General features: G+C 41.6%; 2 protein-coding genes across 4 annotated transcripts in view; one reads left to right on the forward strand and one right to left on the reverse strand.

Moving 5' to 3' along the window:
* Positions 1-3,569, forward strand: part of LOC115767709 (dual 3',5'-cyclic-AMP and -GMP phosphodiesterase 11) — a 61,026-nt gene extending 57,457 nt beyond the window's left edge. For 2 of the 3 annotated variants that reach the window (XM_030712002.1, XM_030712003.1), the window contains 7 exons: positions 665-751; positions 813-980; positions 1,051-1,160; positions 1,234-1,422; positions 1,485-1,701; positions 1,803-1,886; positions 1,954-3,569. In XM_030712002.1, coding sequence (XP_030567862.1) covers positions 665-751; positions 813-980; positions 1,051-1,160; positions 1,234-1,422; positions 1,485-1,701; positions 1,803-1,886; positions 1,954-3,069 — 1,971 coding nt within the window. In that variant the 3' untranslated portion in view covers positions 3,070-3,569. The remainder of the gene's footprint in view (positions 1-664; positions 752-812; positions 981-1,050; positions 1,161-1,233; positions 1,423-1,484; positions 1,702-1,802; positions 1,887-1,953) is intronic. The other variant, XM_030712004.1, reaches the window with a different exon arrangement.
* A 2,071-nt stretch (positions 3,570-5,640) lies between these two features.
* On the reverse strand, positions 5,641-23,003 carry LOC115767705. The gene is made up of 9 exons (XM_030711998.1): positions 22,753-23,003; positions 10,015-10,592; positions 9,209-9,947; positions 8,880-9,155; positions 8,610-8,827; positions 7,006-8,547; positions 6,534-6,942; positions 6,322-6,475; positions 5,641-6,254 (listed from the first exon to the last, which is right to left on the reverse strand). The coding sequence occupies exons 1-9, from the start codon at positions 22,788-22,790 to the stop codon at positions 6,015-6,017; spliced, it is 4,194 nt and encodes a 1,397-aa protein (XP_030567858.1). The 5' UTR covers positions 22,791-23,003; the 3' UTR covers positions 5,641-6,014.
* Positions 23,004-25,113: the final 2,110 nt, after the last annotated feature.

A 25,113-nucleotide genomic window follows, 5' to 3' on the forward strand; every position in this document is an offset into this window, starting at 1 on the left:
GCCTGTTGCCGCCCCTTGCCTCACACTCCCCCTCCTCGCCCTGCAAACACACACTTTCTGTAATTATGCTGGCTAAAATTATGGCCGTCTGTCGCCTTGCCAACCGTCGACGTTAACGTGGACGACGCTGATGCTGGGGGTTATTAATTTTAATTAAAATTATGCCACTCTTTGCGCGTTGCTTTTTCCGAAGAGACCCGGCGATTATGCCATTGCGCAAGAAGCAAAAGCGCAAAAAAAAACCCTTTTGCGCAGCTTCTTTGCCAGATCCGGCAGCGTGTTTGCCTAACCGGGAGTATATCATGAACTGCTGTGCGGACATCAATTAACATTTCCTGACAGCAGCTGGGTGGACAGTGCCGTGTGTGTTTTATTTCCCTCGGCTTCCGTTTGGGCTTGTTCCAACGAAGAGTTAAGGTTTTTAGGATTAAAGCGCAGCTTTAACTTTAACTAAAGTAAAAGCTGAATATTTACTTAATTTCCCCAAAAAGACTTCACACTCTACATCAGATTTGAGGCTAAAGTAATACTCGAAAAGCAGCTTAGGCCTACTTTCCATTTTCCAGGGAATCAACTAAACCTTATTACCCAAAGACAAACCTATCGATAACTGCCGTAAACCAATTTAATCATTTACATTGTCACTTTGTACATCTCTTTACAGCGCCTGCGTGTGCCCTCTGCTGTACATTTTCGTCTGCATGATTTCAAATTTGATGACATACACTTCGAGGACGATGATACGCTAAAGGTAAACGTTATAGCACACTCAAAAGACTATGCACTTATCTAATGCCCTCTTCAATTTGTAGGCCTGTTTGCGCATGTTTCTGGATCTCGATTTCGTGGAGCGTTTTCATATCGATTACGAGGTGCTCTGCCGTTGGCTGCTGAGCGTCAAGAAGAACTATCGCAATGTGACCTATCACAATTGGCGACACGCCTTCAATGTGGCCCAAATGATGTTTGCCATTTTAACCGTGAGTGTGAGAATCGCAAAGAGAGGCTGTTTCTCATGAATTCAATTAATCAATTGTCAATTATATGTAGACCACGCAATGGTGGAAGATCTTTGGCGAAATCGAATGCCTGGCCTTGATTATTGGCTGCCTGTGCCACGATCTCGATCATCGGGGGACCAACAACTCCTTCCAGATCAAGTGCGTCGTTGCCCACGTTAAACGCGTAACAAAGTGAACCCATTTTTAATGCTCTCCATTTGTTCTATTGCAGAGCCTCCTCGCCGCTGGCGCAGCTCTACTCCACATCCACCATGGAGCATCATCATTTCGATCAGTGCTTGATGATACTCAACAGTCCCGGCAATCAGATTCTGGCCAATCTTTCGTCAGATGACTATTGTCGAGTTATACGCGTGCTCGAGGATGCTATTCTGTCCACGGATCTAGCTGTCTATTTCAAGTGAGTTCAACCCAATTCAGATTCCTATCTCTCTACTAATTTCTCCCTACCATCTTAAACAGAAAACGTGGCCCGTTCCTGGAGAGCGTGCAGGAGCCATTGAGCTATTGGGTTGACGAGGAGCCGCGCGCCTTGCTGCGTGCCATGAGCATGACTGTCTGTGATTTGTCGGCCATAACCAAGCCGTGGGAGATTGAGAAGCGTGTCGCCGATTTGGTTAGCTCAGAGTTCTTCGAACAGGGCGACATGGAGAAACAGGAGCTGAACATAACGCCCATTGTGAGTGCTATTTTAGAACTGCAAAACTTCTTCAAGAGTCTCGAGTCGAAACATAAATTGAGATATTTTCTAAATATTAATATGCTCTCCATTTTCCACAGGATATCATGAATCGCGAGAAGGAGGATGAGCTGCCCATGATGCAGGTGAACTTTATTGATTCCATATGCCTGCCCATCTATGAGGTGAGTTGTCAGGCTTACATTCGGCATTTAATTGCAAATTATTAATTAATTAATTCAAAATCTTTAGGCCTTTGCAAAGCTCTCGGAAAAGCTGGAGCCGCTCGTTGAGGGCGTGCGTGATAATCGCGGCCACTGGATTGACATGGCCGACGATGTGAAAACCAAAACTAGTCAGGATCTTGAGCAGCAGCGGGAGCAGCAGCAAATTGTGATAGCGAATGGTGACAGCCAGCTGGCATTAACTGAGCATAAGTTGGCCAATGATGATGCGGATGTGGCCGAGGAAGCAAGCGTAAATGGGCTGAATGTGGGCAAAAGCAGCGCAACTACTAACGACATTGCCATCGCTTCTCGTCCCAGCAGCAACCCGCCCAGTGATGCATGTGATGCAGACGAAGCAGATGATGTTGATGATGATGATGATGATGATGGCACTGCAACGAATGCTGATGCGGCACAGACAGATAATGGCTATGTCGCTGCCAACAGCAGCAGCCGCAGCAGCAGTCGCAGCAGCAGCTGCCTGTCCTCGAGCAGCTCCTCCACCGTCTCGAGCCGCCTGTCCACGCCGCCACCAACTGGCGAGGATGACAGCACGCCCGTTTCGCCTTCCAAGACGCTGCAGGCACAGCTGGTCGCCGCCAATCTGCAGGCGCTCAGCCAGGGCAAGACAACGGCAAAGCCGCGCTGCCGAAGCTGCGACCAGGCGCGCATCGTCCGCAAGACGAGCTCACTGAAGGGCGCACAGGAGCTGAACGGCGGCAGTTGCAACAGGGATGTGGCGCTATGCAAAAGCACGCCGGCCATCAGCCATCAGCATAATCACAATCATCACCAACAGCATCACCAACATCATCACCATCAACACCAACATCACCATCATCATCATCATCAGAATCATCAGCAGCACATTATTGGCGGCGGTATTGGCAGCGCCAGCATTGGCGGCAGCGGCCTAATTGGCCTAATTGGCACGGGCACGGACAGTGATAAGATACCAAAAATTGTGGGCAAACTTGGCCAACTCGATGGGCTGCCATACATTAATGGTCACGGGCTGCCCTACAGCTATCCACAGCAGCAACAGTTGCCAACCCAACAGCAGCAGCAACCATTGCTGATGCGTCGCCACTCGGAGACCCAGAATTGTGGGTTGCCCGCCGCTTTGGCAGCGGATAAATAAGCGCAAACTTTGACTGTCATTCAAAGAATTATTATTTGTACATAGGAGACGACATTTCTCACGCCCATTTTCTGTATATATTAACAAATTGTAATCGCAACATTTGAGCAACAGTATCTATTGTAAACCTAACAATAATAATACAATTAATAGAAAGATTAAAACATATAAAACCACATACCATACGCATAAGCAAATTGTGGCACAGGCAATTTGAACATAAAACGTTAATTAGCCAGATTCCGATTCCTATAAACTATATAAGCAACTATATATATATATAAAGATATAAAAATATATACGAGTGTGTAAACGTTATGCTTACGTATCATTTTGACACTCTACGCTGTGTGTTTAACTTCAATTTTAGTTTAGTGCAAACATATGCTATATACTATACTATATATATATAAATATGATAAATATGAAAAGAACCTAAAAGCAAAGAAGTCAAATTCCCTAGAAACTTAAGCACAATATGTACCAAAAAAAAAAAAAAATTACAAAAAGATTAAACCAAGGCAAAGGCAAATTAGTTAATTGTTCTAAGTGCTGTTCGCTTTTGTTGTTGTTGTTGTTATTGTTGTTTTAACAACAACAACTGCAACAACAACAGCAGCAACAACACATGAAAAGTATTGTATTTTGCATGCCTATTTGTCAGATGCAGTTCGCGGCAATTAGTTGAATTATCTGTGGTTAGCACAAGTAGCACAACAGCTTAAACCTATTAAACAATAAACAAACAGCTTAAATATCAACCTAAACAAGAAACAAATACAAATACTAAGCGCTATGTATTTTTTGTGTCTGTGCGCTCTATTCGAATTTAAATAAATGTAATTAAACTATTTTAAACGATATGCGATAATAATATATATATAATATATACGATACACACATGTGTGTATATGTTTCTGACTAAAGACCACAAAATGGCAAAAGTTAAATCAATTTAAAGTTCTGTTCATTTTCGCTTAATAAAAGCATTAAACACCTGCGTTAAACTTAGAGCACGTCTAACGGTCTGTGTCTAACGTAGCTATGTGTTAAATTAAAGATATATACATATATATATATATTATAAAGTACATGCATATATGCATAGTAAACCCCTCGGTAGATTTAATCGTACTTTGTGAGTTTTGTTATTTATTGTCGGCATTATAGAGATCTTATCTAAAATACACAAATTATATTTGCTATAATGGAACCACGTTCAAAAAGCAAAACTAAATAAAGTAAACAATTATTTAAACAATTTACGACAACGTTAAAAACATAACATGAGACTTCACTTAAAAGTTTATTTAACAAAATCAAACTAGAAAATTTGTATAATATTCTATGGCTATGAATATAAATTGAAACAATTATTAAATTTTTGCTTCTATTTCAGTTCATGACAGTGCTCAAACAGAAGACGGAAGACTATGGCAACGGACGCCACTGTACGCTGATTCCTAACTCCATGCAACGGCACATTAATTCTCTTTCTGAAGGTGAACACAACAGCAGCGAAAAAGAGACAAAACATGCTTTTGCTTACTTTCGTTTACTCAAGTAGTTCGTGTACCTGCTTCTCATTCTGTTCGCTTGTTGACATGCTTTGCTTTCGCTTACGATTCCTCCAACCGCACTCAATGGGGGCCAATAACAACAATGCCAGCTTTAATGCACTTTTATCAGCTGCCTTAGAATTCTGTTTGCCTGGTATTTCGTCTGCCTGCGTGTCTGGTGCGGCCAGCTCAAACAGATGATACTTTTCCGCTACATCATAAACTACAATAGAGAATTATTTATGACTTTACATAAAAAAAAAAAAAAACAGAATTAACACAAATTAAAATAAATGTAAAATTATTGCTTCTATTTCTGTCCAGCTGACAGTGCTCAAGTAGAACGTCGCCATTACTAACACAACGGACGCTACTGTCTCCCTCCAACTTTTTGTAACGGCACATTAATGATGGCTGCTGCTCAGCACACGCAGCTTGCCAAATATACTTTGATAACTGCATTTACGCGATCTCATTCTGATGAGTGGCATAACAGCAGTGTGAGGGAGACAGACGCTAATAAGGGCATCGTCCAATAGCAATCGACTGTTGACAGCAACAACATTGCCAGCTTAAATTCATTTCTGTCAGCTGCCTTAAAATTCTGTTCGCCTGGTATTTCGTCTGTTTACATATTGCGATTTGCTACCTGCTCATCTGCTGCGGCCTACTCAAACAGTGCCCGACGTTTGTCCCCGCTGCCCCCGCGCTTTATTTATCATTTTTAACATGTCAACTTGCTTTGCATTCTGTTCGCCTATTACTTCGTCTGTATACATATTGCATTGTGTAGATTTGTGATTTCGCTGCTGCTTGCTTGAAGAAAATGTCGCTGCGTAAAATCAAATAGACACCTACTGTGATTTCTCTTCGCCTGGTAATACGGCTGTTTACCTTTTTCGTTGAAATTTATATTTGTTGCCAGCCATTTTCAGTTGCAATTTGTTGTTGCTAAACTAACAGGAAAGCAACGAATAGAGACGGTTGAAATTGATATTCATTTAAATATATATTGTTTTAATTGTTTGTTTATTAGGTACAAATAATTGACATTCATAGGGTTTTAGGTAAAAAATACATTACATACATATATAAAAATGCTAATTAATTAGTTGTCGCTTAACTAACAATAGAATCACTTATTTTGGTGGTGCCGAAACAAGAATTTTCATCCGCGAAGATACGCGAGTAACGCAATTTGTTGGTTTCTTCCTAGTTTGATGGGCACGAGTTGATGCCGCATAGAACAGTTAGAGTAAGTATAGTTTAGGGGTAGATGCATTGGAAAAGTCTTTAGATAAGCGAACAAAAAAAGTAACTAATGTAAAGAACGCAATAGTTATTTACAAAACATGTACGAAAGCCTGCTTTCTCGGGTTGCCCTTTCTACAGGGATGCGATGAACGGCGTCAAGTCGGGAAACTTGAATAGGTTCTGATTACGCGAGCGAGTGACACGCGAGGGAGCATGACCCTGACGCTGCTGTGGACTGAAGCCTGCTGCCTGCTGGCCGGTCAAATAGATGCCGCACTGCGAGTTGCACACCTCATCCCGCAAAATGGCCTCCTTGGGCCATTGGCGAATCAGCTGGCCGCAGTCGGTGATGCGCAATGAAGCGCACTGGGGCTGTAATTGAGAGAGAGGGAAAATGTTTAGCTGATACTCTATTATGTAGGTTATTTGTATAACTTACGCCTTCGGCGGAGCACACGCAACTGGTGCAGGGCGATGGGAAGGCGGATTCGCCAACGCGTACATTGCGATTGCCAATTTGGCAGCCCTGAACATTCTCGCGCCAGGCATTCAAATCGATTTGTGGCATTGACTGGCAGGGTACACGGGGATTACTGTGGAAACAATGGAATTAGCATTGGCCATCAACGGAGTATTTACTGTGCGGCTTACAGGAAGTTGCTGGGCAAATCGAAGGCGGCACGCTGCATGTCACCCTGAATCTCCAGATTCTCACAGACAATCTTCGCGAGCGTTACCTTGCGCAACTCAGCCAGCTGAGCCTCGGTAAATTTAACCTCGGGATTCTGATTCTCATACCAGAAGCGATCGCATTTGCGCAGCTGCCTGAACTGAATGCCAATGATGCAGGCCAGTGTTGGTCCGACGAGGCCGCCCTGTAGCGGACGCTCCGTCATAGCGCCGGGGAATAGATCAATGTCATCAACGCTGGCATAGACCTTCTGGAAGCGATTAATTACTTCGGTGGGTATTTCGCGACTCAGATCGCTCCAGGTGCTGGCACGCTTCAGGTTGCAAAGAGCGCGATAGTTGTTGTACGAAGGAATGCCATGATCACGAGCTGTCAACAATAAAACGGACATTAGAGGCGGCTATTTAAGTGGGTTAAAAGCCATCAACTTACCACGCTGGATGTTTAGAGCAATCAGATCAATGCCGGAGAAGGGTATCTTGCGATCCTCAAACAAATGATTCGTCACCTCGCCCGTGATGAACTGATCTAGTGTTTCCATGGGCGTAGCCACCAGACCACGCAGTATCTCATCAATAATACCAGGTTGGAGCAGCACATCCATGCGGAAGAAGCCATCGCGCAGCAGCAGTGGCGGATCCACGGGCTGATGCTGAATGCTCAGCCGTGGAATATGTGGACGCAGCAGCGAGTGACCAATGCGGAAGGCAGCGGCAGCGAATTCGTTGAACACAATTGGACTGCAGGACGGATTGTAGTCCTTGTAATAGCCCTGTGGCAGCAGCTTCAGGCCATACAGATTGACAGCATTCCAGCTAAGAATGCGGGGCAGGAACTCATTGAAGACGGTATGCTGCACCTGGGCGCTGACAATGCGACGGGCATGATGGTACAGCTGCTCGCCATTCCAGTGGGGATTGACACCGCGCAGACCCTCAACCAAACGATTGTGTTCGCGCAGGAAGGCCGTGTGAATGGCTGTCAAGCCTGGCTGCTCGGAGGCGCGATCATCGCCGGCAATGAAGCAGAGTCCGTTACGAGATTTGCACTCGGGATGGGTGGCACTCAAGGGCAGCAGTTCCTTGCCGCGCACGGGATGCACAGTGCTGTTCATGCGGCCCGAGAAACCGCGCAGCTTATTCGACAGGCAGACATTTTCGCCGTACACCATCGAGGCATCCAGGAAGTGAGTGTTCTGATTGATTTGATCACGCGGGCCAAGCGACTGCTGGCCAGGCAGCGATCTCATCGAGGGGAAGCACAAACGATCGCCGCTCGTCACATTCACCTCGGGATAGAAGAAATCGCCCGCGGGTACCGGGAACGGATTGCACTCGGGATGCACGGTCTGGCGTGAATTGCAGGGCCGACAGCTGGGTATGGACTCATGGAAACCCTTGTGAATGGGCGTCAATGTCAAATCGTGATCCACAAACTGTGCAAACTGCATCACCATCAGCGAATAGCGTGTGTGCAAATTGGAGATATCCGGATGAATTGTCGTCGAAATGGTGCGCGGATTGGGCAGCGGTGTGCCAGTGACGCCAGTTACCCTTGGTGCCGAGATACCGTCCTCATACTGGGCGGGCAGCAGACGCGAGAAAGTGGTCAACGATTTGCCCCAGTTCGGATTGCGCAGATTATTGCAACGTCCGGAGAGCGTGCGGAATGGCGAGTTGGCATCACATTGCTGTGTTGGCTCCGGGCACTGCTCCAGTGGCTGCTGATTGCCGCCAATCAAAGCACTAATGTCCACGGTTTGCAGCGTATCTGTCAGCTCATTGCGATTGAAGGCATTCTGATTAGGATTGAAGATCTGACGCTTGCGACGCGTAATGCTGTTGAGTGACTTGACAATCTCATTGGAGGCGAGCTCAAAGATCAGTGACGAGTTGGCCAGGCTCAAGGCAGCCAAGTTGGCCTTGCTGAAGGAAGCAGCGGTGCCATCGGGCGAGCGTGCGCTAATGCCGCCCTCTGCAAAGGTGGAGAAATGTTAAAAAGCGTTCTTATAGCTGGCATATGTCGACTCCACTCACGTGCACGCCACACTTCGTATTCAAAACGCTTGCGCTCCTCCAGTTCCTGCTTGGCACGCTCTACAGCCGCCTCGATCAGCTCGGGGCTAAGCTCTTTAATGGCCTCCTTGGTGTCGGGCTCCACTTCGACATGCTCCAAGTGTATCTCCTCCTCGGCATTCACTTTCCAGGGTCGCAAATCAAACTTGGGCAGCTGTGTGCAGTCCAAAACGGAGTTGCTAGGGAGGATGTGTTAGAGCTGAAACTAAAGTATATGTTGCTTGCACTTACAGATAGTTATCCTCGCGTATAAAAGCCTTGGACTGGGCTGTGTTGACCTGATGCGAGCCGCAGAGCAGACCCGACAGCGTTGTCTGGCGTATGCTCTTCAGCTGTTCCAAACTGAACGATGAGGGCGGTATCTCGTTCTCATACCAGAAGCGATCGGTTTGCTTCAGCAGCTCAAACTGCGTGGTCAGCAGACAGGTGATGGTGGGTCCAAAAAGAGCGCCCACCGCGGGATCCTCCAGCATGGCGCCCACCAGCAAATCGATATCCTCAGCGTTTCTATAAGAGCAAGGATTAGCTTCACGAATCTCTGAATATGCGAGAGAACTCACTGATAGATGTCACGCAAACTGGTCACATGCTCGTCGGGAATGTTGGTCAGCTGTGCCAGATTATCGAAGGTCACATTGGCTGCAGCCCCGTTCTGGTCGAAACGACGTGCGCAAATGTCCAGAGCATGCACGTAGGAGGCAATGCCGTGATCGCGTCCACGATGCACGGCCAGTGCCAGCTCGGACCAGCCCTCATCGTTTATCTGACTGGGCACCAGAGACTTTTGCAGCGCTGCAATCGAGAGCAGCTCATGGGCGGAACTCTTTTGGGAAAGCATCTCGGGTGGATACATGCTCCAGAAGGCGGGCATGGCGCTAGTCGCAAACTCATTGTAAATGCCAGCGCGTATGGAGCTGGAGTAGTTGGAGGAATGCTTCTCCGCGGTCAGTCTTAGCGATTCCTTTGCCGTTGTCTCTTGACCCAATACCAATGGCAAGAATTCGTTGTAGGTAATATGCTGTATGGTCGCGGTTATAATGCGCCTTGACTCCAGGAAGACATCCTCCTCGGACCAGTCCGGATTGATGTGCGCCAACTGCTCACCAATGTTGTTGTGCTGCTGCAGCAGGGCACGATGCAGTGCACCCGTCGCACCAGACACTTGACAATAGCGACAGGATTCAACCTTGACACCGCCGCTAATATATGTACGCAGCTGGTCGAATTCATGACGAGTAGAGCCGTACAAGCCGGAACCATCAATATAAGCAGAGGCAATGTTCATCTGTTCGCGCACATCTGTTGAATGAGTCGGAAAATGGAGATTATCAAATGGAAAAGGATGTCTTTAGTGAAAGGCACTTACGTTTCTGGCACACCTCCGCATCAAAACCGGGAGCGGAGCGTTTGTACTCCTTGCAGTCGGCACCGGCGCGCACAAAGCACTGCTGCAGCTCGCTGGGATCCTTGATGCCGCCGGCCTCACGCTGACAGCACTTGCCGCTGATGGGCAGCTGGCCCACCTCGTACAGATCGTTGGCCAGCAGCTGGCCCCAGGCTGGTAACATGGCAGTAATATGATCGTGGCGCAGCTCACTCTCCACATGACGCTGCAACTGTTCGATCACCAGCTCGGCGTCGGGCAGGGCGTGTGTGCCACGCGAGTTTCGTGGCTGGCTAACACCATCGGCATAGTCCGTTTGAAGCAGACGCTGGAAGACATCGCCGCGTGCGCCCCATTTGCGATGCGACACATTGTTGCACTCGGCGGTGGGCTGGCGGTACTTGCTCGGCGGGCAAACATCATAATCATCGGCGGCGCTGGCTTCACCAACCTGGCCGCAGGGCTGCACAGATCGTGCGCGTTCCGAGCCCAGCGCATTGATGGCGCTATTCTCGAGATCCTCCGGTATGCGTAGCGAGAAGCAGGGAGCGCAAAGGCACCTGTAAGTGCAAGAGATTTAAGACTGATTAGTTAAGTTGTTTTTAAGTAGAAAGCATTCAAATTCACTTTAATGTTAACTTTTCTTCCTATTGGAAAGCCACGCTTCGGAATGACGCCATTTTCTTTGTAAGTGTGGCCAAACTTGACTACCTGAAATTTCTTTCAATCGACCAGCGATAACATAACTATTGAAAGTGTGAAAGGAGTTGCCAATACAAACAAAATAATTGGTGCACGCTGTAATTAACATTTAAGCTTAATGTTAAGTTAACAGGTTTGCAGGAAATGTATTTGAATGAACCATTTTAAGAAATTCCTAAGGGAATTACGCTTATCAAATTTATTCGATTATTTCCAATAAGCAACATGTTTTGAGTCATTCAAATTTAATCGAACATCTGCTGCCACACGAGCTATTAATTTCAGGCTAGCCCCGTTATGATGCCTTCGCGTGGCTGGACTGGCATTTTCCAAATGTTTTTTCCAGCTTTTTTAATTGAGCGCAGCTTTTTACATCGACACCGTTTGCTCACATGGCCAATTAGCCAAGCAGCATGCATGAAGCGAATAACTAAAGTTTGAGCATCTCAGCCCAACCGGATGCAGTTTAACCCTTAATCTCATCAATTTCAAATTATGAATGAATGCTGCGACTCTGGGACTGCCCCAAAGAATAAGGCTGATCAGTCAACGAGAAACGAGTAAACAAGCATTCGCCATGGTAGCTATTATTATTAATATTTTTTTTTATTTTATTGTGTATGTCATTAGGTTCTTCTCAATAGTTTCTTTTTTTTTCGGCTGCCTCACGTGTTGCGGTTTCTGTTGTTGTCTTTGACATTAATATTGAAGCTTTTGTTTTAATTTTTTTCTTGGCTTTTTGCTGGTCTTTTGTTGTGACAAACATCAATTTGGCAATTCGACATGCTTGAGCGGATTTCTACGCTAAATTGTGCAACGTTCAAAATTGCAACCTATTGTGGGCGTCCCACTCAACCGAGGAGCTGTCAATCGTAGCGCCTAATGAGCTCATTCATATGCCCATCTATCCATTGTTAAATGACGCACTTCCTCTACAATCTACTTATCCGGCACATTAACAATAATGAGCATTATGACGTTTACCACTCGATACGTGGCTCCGTATAATAAGATTAGGCATTATAATTATTATATACGTATTCGTTATCGTTTTCGTTTGTTTTCTGGTTTTCCTCAAGTATGCCGTGCGCCTTAATTAGTTTTTGTGTACACATTTTTGTTACTACTGCTTTTGTTTTCTTTATATCTGTTGTACATTTAGACAGCGTATTCAAGGTTGATTTCTTTAGAGCTAATCTCGTTTGCGGCTAAGTGTGCTGAGTTGTGTGTACACAGAGCAAGTTTGTTTCCTCAGTCTTTCGTTTTTGCGGCACTCCAAATAATTACCGAAATATTTGTGCATATTTGAGCAGGAGTGCTATTATTCGGCTGCAGGCTGTGTGTGTTTTATTTCATTAAAATATTATTCATCCAAAAATTTAAATACTCGCTGGCATTTCAGTGACTAACTTGTTTGTTTTCACACTTAGCGCCTTTCGTGATTCAACAGAAACTTCTAAGATCCGCGATTGCTGTTCATGTATTTATAAAAAAAAGTTACGTTAGGCTGCAATACGCAACACAATTCTTGTTGAAAGAAATGCCAGAAATCGAATGAAGCCAATTGCCACGAAAATGTTGCTTTATGTAATTCCTACGCCAATTTCGATGGCTGAGCAATTGTATTGAATCAGCTGCCTGAGCCAATGCAATTGGCACAAAATATTTTGCACAGCACGAACAGCACTTTATTTTGTGTTTATTTCTTTATACTTATGTGTATATATGTATATATACTTGCTGCATTGGCGCAGAACATGAGCAAACAAATGGATAACAACGTTAAGGCAGTCACGTCGCATTAGCTGAAAGCGAAAGCTACAGTAAAAACAAACAGACAGCGACAGGGCGACAGACGTGTCGCTGAACATTTGTTTTATGCTTGTATTTATTTGTTTTATCTGTGTGTGTTTGTGTGTGTATGTGTGTGTGTGTGCAGCGGGTGATGGGGAATTTGGAATTTAAGTATGCCAAAAACTGTGTCACACCTGACTTTGATGCCACCAATCAACTACAACAACTACAACAACTACAACAACTACAACAACAACAACAACAACAACAACAACTACAACAACTACAACAACTACAACAACTACAACAACAAAGAGCAGTCGCAGCAGCTGTGCTTAGGCAAATAGAAATGCGCATCACACACGGCGTATGCGTTATTTAACATTTTGCTGCCGCTTATGACACCGTTGTTAGTTTTTTTTTATTTTTATAAATTGTGTGCACAACTTATTTGATAATTAAATAAACCGATTGAGAGCTGCGCCATAAATTGTTGAAAAATGAAAGTATTTTGTGTGTTTGTTTTGCCATCGCTAGGCAAACGGAACCCAAGCTATGTATTATCAGCTAAACTTGGGGTTTTTTTTTTTTGCATTTTGCAACATTTCATTTTTATAGCGGGAATTTCTGTTAAAGGATTTCGTCATCGTGCCACAGCGCAGGCGTTTGAACTTTCTGAACTACAGCTCGTATTACTTATCATTTTTTATATTTATTTAAAAAGTTAAATATATTGATGACTTTTGAATACATCATGTGACCGGATTGCCAAGCGGATGCAGTGCTCAAATTTCAATTGAAATGTTATGAAAAAAATCAAGAAATATGATACAGCTGCAAATGGCCGATGATAACGAGTTAACTGATCCAAAAACCGAGTTCAGTTTGGGACATATTTTAATAAATTGCACACATTTTTAATATTGAGCACATTTTATGAATTGACATTTCTGCAAGTGTATTGACTTGAAGTTCAAGTGAGCAGCATATTTGCATTTTGTTTTTGCATTTTTACAAAAGCTCAGTTCGTCTTTCAATCACGCAGTCGCGCTGGCAATTAGAAAAACACGTGAGTTTCTCAAATACCAAATGGCCCGTGTAACAAGTCAAACAAGTCAAGTGATTCTTTATTGCACCCAACTCCTACGAAAGATTATCCCCAACGAGTACTCAAGTTCTATTTACAATGTGTTTGAACGCGTGCCTTGTTCTTCCACACAATATAAGTTGAGTTGTGAATAATATTAATTGCATGCGGATAGTCAACAATTGCATAAGCAGCACACAGCATCAGCATCGTCATCATTTTTGGATTGAGTTAATAATATATTATGGCTAATTGCGTTATTGTTAGCACACTTAACGAATGTTGTGCAATCTTAACGTATTGTGTCTGGGCCAATTATGTTTGCATTTCACATATACATTAACAAAATTAATTAAATTCAGTTAGACAATTTATGCTTCATTTGCAAGTGTTGATAGTTCGGTAGCCGCAAATTTGATCACGAATTAATTGCGAATATTTATAAGAAAATAATAAATTTCATGAGCCAAGCGGGAACAACGGAACTTGTGTAAGGCAATGTTGGCAGCTAACAGTTGTTCGTTTCCCTAGCGAACCTTTTGCGCAACACATACAAAAGACTTAGGCAACAAACTTGGCGCCAGTTGGCAACTATCATGCAACAGCAACAGCAATAACCCAAAACAAAAACAATGGCAATACCTTTAAAGCGGGCATAAACAATTGCAAAAACTAGGCACAACAGCAAAAACGCAGGCCCTAACAATATGATAAATGGGCGTGGCAAATGTTTTGCAAATGTGTAAATGGACTAAAGCTATAAAAACTATAGAAATGAAAAATAATTAATGGCCATGTTGAAACCCAAATGTTAACTGAAGATAGTGCCAATAACTAAGAGGTTTTACTAGGCTAGGAAGTGCATGTTTGGTGAGCTGGAGAGGCATCGATAGATGTAAGAAGCCGCAGCAGAAATAATAATTATAAGAAAACTTGTCTGCATTTATGCACAGCTGCTATATATATATATAACTATATTAAGTTTTGACATATGGCCCAATAAGAACATAATTCAAGCAAGCGAACCTCTAAGCCGATACCTGCATTCTTTGACTTATAATTCTCAAGCAGTTTAAGTGCACGCCCGTTTAATTTTCCTTGAGCACTGCAACAGTTGTGTGATTTATGGACTTTTGTTATCTTTTATCTATTAAAGTATAGTATGCAGAGTTCTGCTGTGGCTTACAGTTTATTTCATGCGTCTGCTGAAGTTTTGAATCGCTCAAATGCTCTCAAATGAAGCTGGCTGAGTGCACTATTTAAACGGCTTGCAGCCACAGCGTGCTCTTGTAATTCTCAAGCAGTTTTTACTCTGCAGAAGCAAGCTTATAGCTAATTAGCGAGTACGTACTGCGCGCCCTAGGGGCGCCGCTATTAAACATAAATTTAGCGGAAGCGGTTCGCTTCAGGTCTGTCTAAGTTTGTGAGTGGGCGCTTCGGTATTCACATTAGTCATGCAAACAGTTGGGAGTTTCGAGGCGTGCATGCCGCTGGCCTGGCTAACTAAAGTCGTCGTTTTCATTATCAACAGCGAATGCTGCCTGGCCAAATATGCGGGAATGCGCTTGCATCAGCCTGTAGCCACATGACTGCCAGCAACAGCAACAACAACAACAACAACAACGGAGCACACACACCCAAACATGGCCAACACTCTCTCATTGGCATCCATAAGCCATGACTCGCTGCAATTACTCCAAAGCACGTAGCCGGAGCGTCATATGACTTTGCACATGATTTCCTACCACCAACACAGGCAGCAAACAACAACCACAACAACAACAGCAACAAAATACAAACATGTTTTCTTTACAGCATAAAAAACAACATACACACACACACACACAGTCAAAGCAAGTCACAAGACTCTTTTCACGACTCGTTGTTGTTGTTGTTTTTTTTATTTATTGTTTTTTGTGTTACAAGTGAGTTTCTTGGCTGCCATTACACAATAAGCCAGCTCAAGAAACAAAACAACAAAACAACAAAAATGCAGATGCAACGCCAACAACAACAAGCTGTACCTGTACTTTAAGGCTGTGCCTGATTATGGTCATGTGCTCAGCAGACGCTTCTAGTTGCTGTAGGAAACTCAACACAAACCGCAAAGAAAACAAGACAGAACAGCTTTCTTCAGCGCGCCGAAATTTAGATACTCTTTTGGAAGTATAGCTGGATATGTGATACCAATACTACCTATTTACAAGTTCAAATGGAAATAGAAACATGGACAACAGGACAAGGCTATATCGACTCGACTGCACAAGTATATATATACTTTCTGTGATCAGCTGCTATGCGTTACAAACGTCATGACATAACTATTGTACTCCCTGTAAGGGTATACAACGGTAAAGTTTCAAGTGCGCCTCATTAACATGCAAATGAAATGGAAAACAAATTATGACAGTGGCCTGCATACATGATTATAATCCATATCCATATGTGATGCAATTCGAGTGCCCGTTCATCGAATGCGGCTTCAAACTATTTGTTACATTGCCAAGAGTTGCAAATGTTGTTTTGTTTGTATTATTTTTATTGCTGATTCGCTCAAATGCAAAGCGAAGCCAACTGGCGTGAAGATCATAATTCTATGCACACAAGTGTGTGCTCATTTGGCCAGAGACTGTGAATCTGTTGGCAAAGTCACGCGCCAGCCTTACGCACACTCACACACACACACACACACATAGACGGACACACAGACGACGTCACATATAACTTTCGTTTTCATTGCGAAAGTGCATACAGCTTGGATATTGGTAGGCAACAGGCGGCCGCCACAGCAATAGCTCTCAACTTGGCCCGTCCACTTTGCTGGCCTGTTTCTGTTTCGGTTTCGGTATTGTATTTTTTTTGTTTTCTGGCCTAAACACTGTGCTGCATGCTAATGGCACTGCGAGCACTACAATTTTCTGTGAAATTTATGGATACTACAGAGAAGTGCTCAATATGCCACAGCTGATTGCTGTCTGCCGCGCATCAAGGTCGCCTCTTCACCATTTCGCTGTTGTGCAAGTGGCCCGAGTGGCCCAAGTGGCCCAAGTGCTGCTCAGCATTGAAATTTGTTGTCTGCTCCATAAACTGGCGCACTCGAGTGACAACATTTAAGTACTTGTAATCGCTGAGTTTATTCGAAAACATGCACACACGCACGCACACACTCGTAAAAGCAAAGTATCTTCAATTATTGACGCACCTTTTGTGAAAACTCAGTTCGAGGCTGAGCAATTTTGACAAATTTTTTTTGGTGGTGAAATGTTCAAAAGAGAAAAGAGTTGCGCATTAAAGCTGAGAGATTATATTTTGTTAGGCTGGAATGCAGCTGCCAGAAGCTATATACGTATATATATATATATATATATATATATTTAGGTATAAATATTTATTTAAATAAATATGCATGAATAATTTTAAGAAACTTTAGCACTTAGTATTGATTTATTTGTTTACTCAATACTTTGAAGTACAAATGGATTTGGGTGGGGATTCCCGTAAGAATAGAACTACGGGACGCCAAGGGATCTACCAATATGCGGGATGGTCGCAATTCTTGCATGATCTCGCAATATCCTTTGATCCCGATATTATTTCCGGGTACGAAAATAACTGCCGGGTACAGGGGTAATTTTAATTTTTATGTAACGTACATTTCATTACGAGAAAAACAGTCATTATCTTTAAGATAACATCAATATGGACCTCGAGGTCCAGCCCAAGCAGAACTTTATGAATATCTATATATTTTTAAGAGTTTGGACTTTCACATATTTCTGTATTTGTTTATGTTTATTTATTTACTGTTAATAATACTTATATTTAAAGCGGAATAGTCGGACTAAATTGAACGTAATTGAATGGGACGTAATGTGAAATATCTGGCACAGGACAAACGAAACAGGATCAAGTTTTCCTGCTCAGCGCTAACCAAAGTCTAACTTCAACTGCGCATATGCTTTATGCCTGGCTGTATATTTCCATGCAACAAGGCTGTCTGTCTCGCATATTAGGAGCATAGTTAAGCTGTTACACATTTGGCAGCAACACAAAAACCACTTAATTTAAGCGCCAGCCGGAGTTTAACGAAAGCCAAACATTTAAATACAACATTTCCACTTTGGGGCAACAGCTTCCCGATGCTGGCATCTTCAGCAGACAGTTTCATTTTTCGTTAATAGACGGCCCAAGGTGGCTTTAAAATGACGGAAGCCTAGTTGCACAGACTGCCAAAACAAAAAGAAGAAGTAAAACACTACAAATCAACTCAAAGAAATACCAAAAACCAAAATAACAACAAATTTGTAAAATAAACTTGGCGTTTTTATGAAGAGCTAGGCAAACCTTTGCCACCATTTGGTGCTGTTTGTTGTTTAACAGCCGCAGCAGCTACAACAACAACAACAGCAACAACAACAGCAACAAAAAATGCCCAGTCAAGCCTGTTGGGGGGGGGGGGTCCACTTCATCCTGAAGTTGATTACGTCTTTGTCGCTGTCGCTGCTGCCATATTTTGAGTATTTTTTGGTATTTTTTGTTTTTACTATAGAGCAAAAAATTTCACTTTCATCTTTACAGAGGCCTGGTACCGTTATCTCTGACCAGGCAGCAGTAGCTGCTGCTGCGGCTGCAAAAGTCGCATCGCAGTTAAATTTCTTTTTAACCCAAATAAACCAGTTGCCAGTTGAGCGAAACAAGATTTTTGTGTCTCGATAAATTTTGTCTGTATTTATGTTTTTCTGTTGATCTTTTTTTTCGGGTGGCTGATTGTGTCAGAGACCCAGTCCAAGTGCCATGCAAACACTCCAAACTGCATGTAGCGAGAGATCGGCAACAGAAAACACACACACAGCACAACATAACACACATTTTTTTTTTGGGGCGTCAACTCGGCAGCGGCCTGTTTTCTGTGTGTGTGTGTGCGAGTGTGTGCGTGAGTTGGGTGTGTGTGCATATTTTATGCTATTTGGGTTAGACCCGACAAACTGAATAGTGGTCGGACCAGCGTGTTGGATCTATATACCATATGCATATATTATATCGATGTGTGCTCGAGCACAATAATAACATATATTCTGCTTTGAAAACTGGTTGGTCGCCTTTAACGAAAGACTTAGGCAACGAACTTGCTGGCTTCTTGATTTATTTTCATAACCTGTGCCCAGTTTCAGTTGGCTCAGGGTCAGCTACTTGATAACGCCTTTCACTTTGCACCAGGAAACGCATTCAGGAACAATACGTATTTTGTCAATTGTTCAGCCTATACCCTATACAAAAGTCCATTCAACTCTCTGTCGCAGCAAAACTTTCAATGCTTGAGATTCTTGCTATTCGAAGAATTAATTATGATTATCTTCACAAAAACATCACGCTAAATTGATAAATTGACAGCGATTGAGAAGTGAGCAAACGAGCTGCAAATTAAATTACCAAGTATAATTATCCCATTTCGACTGGCAGATCAGTCCATATAATATTTCTTTATAAGCTCACATTTCAAATAAACATAAAACTCAACAGCAACAAATTTGCGGCAAACTTCTTTTCCAGTTAGCCGGCGAGGGGGCATTCGAGTATTTTAACCTTGAACTCGCTTTGCTGTTTGTTCGCTTAATTGAGTTTATTTTATTTTATATTTTTTATGCGTTTGTGAATTGATTTTAGAGCCGTTCTTGCCGCAGCCTCTTCGGCTTTCGATTTAATTTGGTATTTCGAGTTTTTATTAGTTGTTTGTTTTACTTGCGATGCGATGTTTGCAACCAATTATTGACTTCATTTGATTGCTAATCAATTCCTAGTCGCAAGCAAACTAGCTATGAGAGAGCTTCCTGAATTAAGTGCAAGTTTAATTAATTTCTTGACAGCAAGAATTTTAAGCTGAGGTTGTTGTGGGAGACCATTTTTCTAAACATATTTGGCAGTTCTTGATAAAGTAGATTCTTTGCTTCTTCTTGCTTTTTTAAATGACATTGAATACTTTGATATTTCCTAGCTTTTTTGCAACAACAACTGGAACTGTTATTTATTTGAATCTAAATTATTTAATTTTGTATACTTTGGTAATTTATGGATTTATTTAATAAATTATTATTAGCATAAGCGTCTACTAAACAATCCACAAATAGACAAATCGAAAAGTATTCCTATTTCTGTTTTGCCTTTTTTTTGTGTAAATAATTAATTATAAGTAAACAAATGTTAGCTGTAAGTGCGCGTTTGGATAGCTTTGGCTTCTATTAATTAATTAAACTTGTAAAACGTTTCTTTTGAAATATATTCAAAAACCTAATTAATAAATAATATATAAATAAATGGCGGAAAAAGGCTTTGTAAATATGTTTAGATCATATTTTTATTTATGTTTTTCTTTATATTTATTTATATTCCATTATTTTTATACACCTTTTATTAATATTTAAGTATATATTATATTAATAACATAATATATCAATTATTTATTTTCATATATTATAGCTATAATTATATTATATTTTGACCCTTTTTACCCATTTTGACTACAAGAAAAATGTTGTCTTGACCGTTCATTTAGCTAATCTCGAATTCCTCATCTCTGTAGCTGACCTTACACGCACGCAGATTTTGCTTAGGCAATTTTCGAGTGCGTTTCAGATTCGTGAGCATTAGCATAACATGGCATCTGAGCTCTGAGCTGTCTGCAAGTAGCCAAGCGCTCATCATTAATCATAGTTATTTTGTTTGTTTTGTGCAGTGCCTTTAAAAGAGACTCTGAAAACGTGCCAACGGAAGCGCAAATCCGCTGCCTATCAGCCGTGTCAACTGGCCCAGCAGCTGTCCAACTGCTGCTCGGCTCGACAATCCTTGAGACGGCATGCATAATTATGCAAAGCATTAGAATTTGCATTGAGACAGCGCTGAAATTGCTCTCAGCTCAGTCGCTTACCTGTTTTTTTTTTCTTTAATATTCATGAGCATGCTAATCGAATCACATTTATTTATAGGCTATTGGAAAAGAGCAGCATGCGATCATATAATCGGGCTCAATTTGAATTTCTTTGTGATGAAAACTCAATTTTCGAGCGTCTGACAAAACTGAAAGAAATAAAAGTTTCACTTTCATTTTGCGCTGCACGCGTTTGTCGAAGATGCCCAAGAGAAAAAGTTGTTAACACAACGAAAGACCTTTTAGAGGTTGTTGCTGTTGTTGTTGTTCATTTGTTGTTGTTGTTGTTGTTGTTGTTGTACTGGTGCTATTTGATGTTTGTGTGTCGTGCCAGGTAGTTTTTGGAACGATTACCTAATCATGACTTGATTTTTTGTTTCTGTGTGCCTCGGTTTGGTTTTCTTTTTATGTTAATGTTAACACAAAGCGGCAACCGCATTGACATAATTTGATTGCCATGGTTTACATAATTTTGCCCGAGAGAGTGCAGCTAATTTATAGATCTTCGGCCTACATTTAATTAACGGCTCAATTCACAGTCAGCTGCAAACATTAGAAAGTTTTTCGCGATTTGCTGTTAATCAATGCTGAAATCTATGCAAATCGCAGCACAATTTGCGCGGCTCTTACGCAACTCTTATCTCTATGATATATATGCAGGTGCATAACATATATATATATACATATATTCATGCTAGATCTGCACGACATTGTGGGGTGGGCTATGCAGCCTTGGCCGGCTGCTTGTAACTTCTTTGGCTTAGTCATCCGGCGGCGCACAGAATGCAGCCAAGCAACTTGTAAAACGCTGGCAAATTAAGCACAAGTTGTACTGCTGCTGCCGCTGTTGGCGTCGACGTCGCTGCCGAGCCACTGACATTGTCTAGTTGACACACTTAAGTCACTTATTACGACGACGCGTTGCTGTAGAATTCATGCTAAAAGTTTTGTCGAGTGCTTTACAGCCCAAAATAAAAAAAAAATATATGTACGCAAAATTCAGCAAAATTTTTAAACATTTTCGTTGTTGTTTTTGTTGTTGTTGCTGCTGCTTGACATTTGTTTATTGACTTTGTCAAGGCTTAGCCGGCGCACAGATGAGCTTTAAATATGATATTTTATGTATATTTTGCATATTGCATGCAAAATGGAGCAGTTGCGTAGGAGCTAAACGAAAGACTTAGGCAACGAACTTGGTCCGCAACAAGGCCAGGCCGCATATGCGGCTGCATTTGTGGAATGCCTGAGGAATGCCTGCCCAAGGTGAATTATGTGTACGATGCCAGGGTTGTAGAGGAATTCATATAGAAGATATTGACTGGATTATATGCTGATAGGCGGTAAGATATTTGTGCAGAAATATGTGGATGCATGTTTATCAGATACTTTTTTGTCAGGTTTGCTTTGGAAAGATGAGTTTGTAAATCGAAATTATACAAGTATTTACGTTGAGTTGTAATTTGTGTAAAGTTAAGCTGTATTAAAATAAGATTTTACCCTTATCACAGGCTAAAATTTTAACTCTTTCGATGACTTTGAATTTATGCGAAGTAAACCATATTAAAAATTTATATTTTGGCAACCTTTCCATTTTAAAACATTTATTTATTAACATAAAATGTATCGGGGCCTCGAGTCATGTAAATAAATATTTATGTATTTTTCTTTTAACAGATTTTAATTTATACTCTTTTTATGCACTCAGATAAGCGTAAACGAAAAATTGTTTGCATAACAATATATTTTGTTAAAGCAATAAAATTCATATTAATTTATTCCCATTTCCTTTCACAGATTTGAATTTTTACTCTTCATTTTAATATTATTATATATTTTAATTTATATTAAAATATATATTTTTCCTTAAGCATCTTTTTTTACTCTTGCTTAATGCACGCAGAAATGTGTAAATGTGATTCATGAAAAATAATTCAATATTGAAAATAAATATTTTTCTTTACATAAATTCAATTTGTACACAGAAAGTTGTCATTATGTTAATATATATTGTTTGCAGTTATGATGCAATGCTGAGTAAATCAATATTTAAAATAATTAAATTTTCGTATCACAATTTTAAATTTGAATGTTTCTTTATGTACAAAGATATATATATTTATATATTTGTAAATATAAAAAAACTCTTGAATTCGTATAAAATTTTTTGTTGTAATATTTCTTTAAAAAAATCCTTATAAACAATTTGCGAACTCACCATAAAATTAAGCTAAGTAGCAGTCGTTGCTTGTTCATTTTAAAGCAATATACTGCTCTCTCTCTCCCTCTTTCTCTCTCTCTCTCTCTGGTTGGATCTCCCTGTCTTTTGCGATAGACACAACGCGTTTGTTTGTATTTAATATTACGACTTAATAATTTATAGTTAAACTTATTAGCTCTTTGTTAATCAGAATAAATATATTAGGTATATTAAATTATATTTGGCACGTTTTTCAAATTGATAAACAATAAATATGATGTGTGTGTGTGTTTTTTTTTGTGGTGTGTGTGTGTGTGAAGGCGCGTTTAATTGGAATTTGAATTTTTGTTAAATTAACACTTGTGCGCTGAGGATAAATTTCGAGTAGTTGAAGTTGAAGAAAATTCAACAAACGTCAGACGTTGTCTTGCCAAAGAGATTGTAACCGATAATGTACGCAACGATTTGAATCCTTTCGGTAATTAGCATAACGCAGGCAATACGGAGCACAACATTGAGAGAACCAAACCGAGAACGAGCCTATTTTGGGATCGATTTCAATATGAGCTTCAAACGGAACCGAACGCGGCGCAACTCTGAGGCGACGGCGCCAACGAACTAACCGAAATGCCGAAAACCCGATACCGTTACCAAAGACCTTATATGTTAGACTCAAACACACTGCTTATAGGATAGCTGGGCCAGACGGAGCCCACAATTGCACGCTGGCACAGCAAAAACGTATCTGAAAGCTGGCTGAGCTGGTGCTCGGGCTTAAAAGGCAAAGCACACGAGCCCAAAACGGATGCGCGACTCTGAGCTTCCACACACAAACCGGTAGACGTAGACAGAGCAGCAGAGAGCAGACAACAGAGAGTGAGAGAGAGAGAGAGAGAGAAGTGTTCAGAGAGTGCAGCTGGCAGAGAGACGTGAGCTTTTGCTGCTGCCGGCACAGCCTAGACAGCTCTCACGCACACAACATACAGCTGTCAGCATATGTGTGTGTGTGAGTGTGTGTGTGAGTGTGTGTCGTGCTATGGAGAAAGTAAAAAATGATGCGCCCAACACTCGACAACACAGCATGCGGACCCAAACGAAAGCAAAATCAGGCCAATTCACAAAATCACATGGGGCGCGCTTTTGTTTTCGTTTTTGTTTCCATTTCATTTTTTTGCGGTCAATTTTTGGCCAATTTTAAGTCATATTGTCGGCACACATATTTTCCGTCTATATATACACATACACATATATATGTCTGCAGTTTAATGCCCATATACATGCACAGATTTTAACACCTTTTGTGTGCACTTTTTCGGGCTTGTGAAAGGAGTCACGCGCTTTGTGTCGCTTATTATTATTTTTTTGTAATTTGCACAAGAAAAAGAGAAGAAGCAGAAGGAGAAGAAGATGAAACAACAACAACAACAACAACAACAACAACAACAACAACAACAACAACAACAACAAAAAACCTGAGTGAAGAGGCAAATATTTATTGCTGTCAAACGAGTTATTCGCCAACGTCTAAGCTTGGGTTTTGTAGCTGGAGCTGAAGCTGAAGCTGAAGCTGGAGCTGGGGTTGGACTTGGTAACGACTCCTGCTGTATGATGTAAGCTTGGCAAAGGTCTCGCTCGCCAGTGTTGGGCAATGTCTGCCTGGTATTTACATATACATATTTCTCATCATTTGGCTTTTGATGGGCGTTAGCCAGCCAATCCAATTTGAATGTCTCTATAAAGTCTGCAGCTGGACATCCCCCAACAGATGTGGCATAATTGAGAGTGCGCCTCATAGACATCTGCTAATCGGCAGCTCAAACACTTTGCTTAGTGCTCGAGTGCTAAAGTCTTGGGCAAACAATTGGCGGCAAGTGACAAGAGTTAATCATGAAATTGATTAGGGTTTGTCCAGGTGTCATCAAAGTAAACTTGCCTAATTAAAATCAGCCGAATTCGTTTAGAGCTTTGACGTGTTTCGGCAAAGGCACAGCCCAACTCCGTCTGGCAATTACAGTAAGCCCCACTCCTCTATGAATAAGAAACAAATTTCTGAGAAAAAGCCTATCTAGCCGCAGCACATCTACATATATTATTCTATAGCTCAGCTCGTATCTTAAATATTAATCTGGTTTTCAAAAAGTGCACAGAACTTGCTATTCATTTAGAAACAAACCAACAGCTTGTTTTGGCCGCAACTTGAATTCAACGTTTTAATATTCACATAGATAAACAAAATACCTTTTAAATATGTTTAAAAAAAAAAAAAATAAAACTGCATTTATAGTTTAGCCTTGGCACAGTTCAGCTTTGATTTAAAGTCAGGAAACTCTATAGAAATCCAAACTATTTATTTTTTTTTGCGTTGTAGCAAAACTTAAA

Source organism: Drosophila novamexicana, unplaced genomic scaffold (assembly GCF_003285875.2).
Source record: "Drosophila novamexicana strain 15010-1031.04,08,12 unplaced genomic scaffold, DnovRS2.1 tig00001444-arrow-arrow-pilon, whole genome shotgun sequence".
NCBI classification, from domain to species: Eukaryota; Metazoa; Arthropoda; class Insecta; order Diptera; family Drosophilidae; genus Drosophila; species Drosophila novamexicana.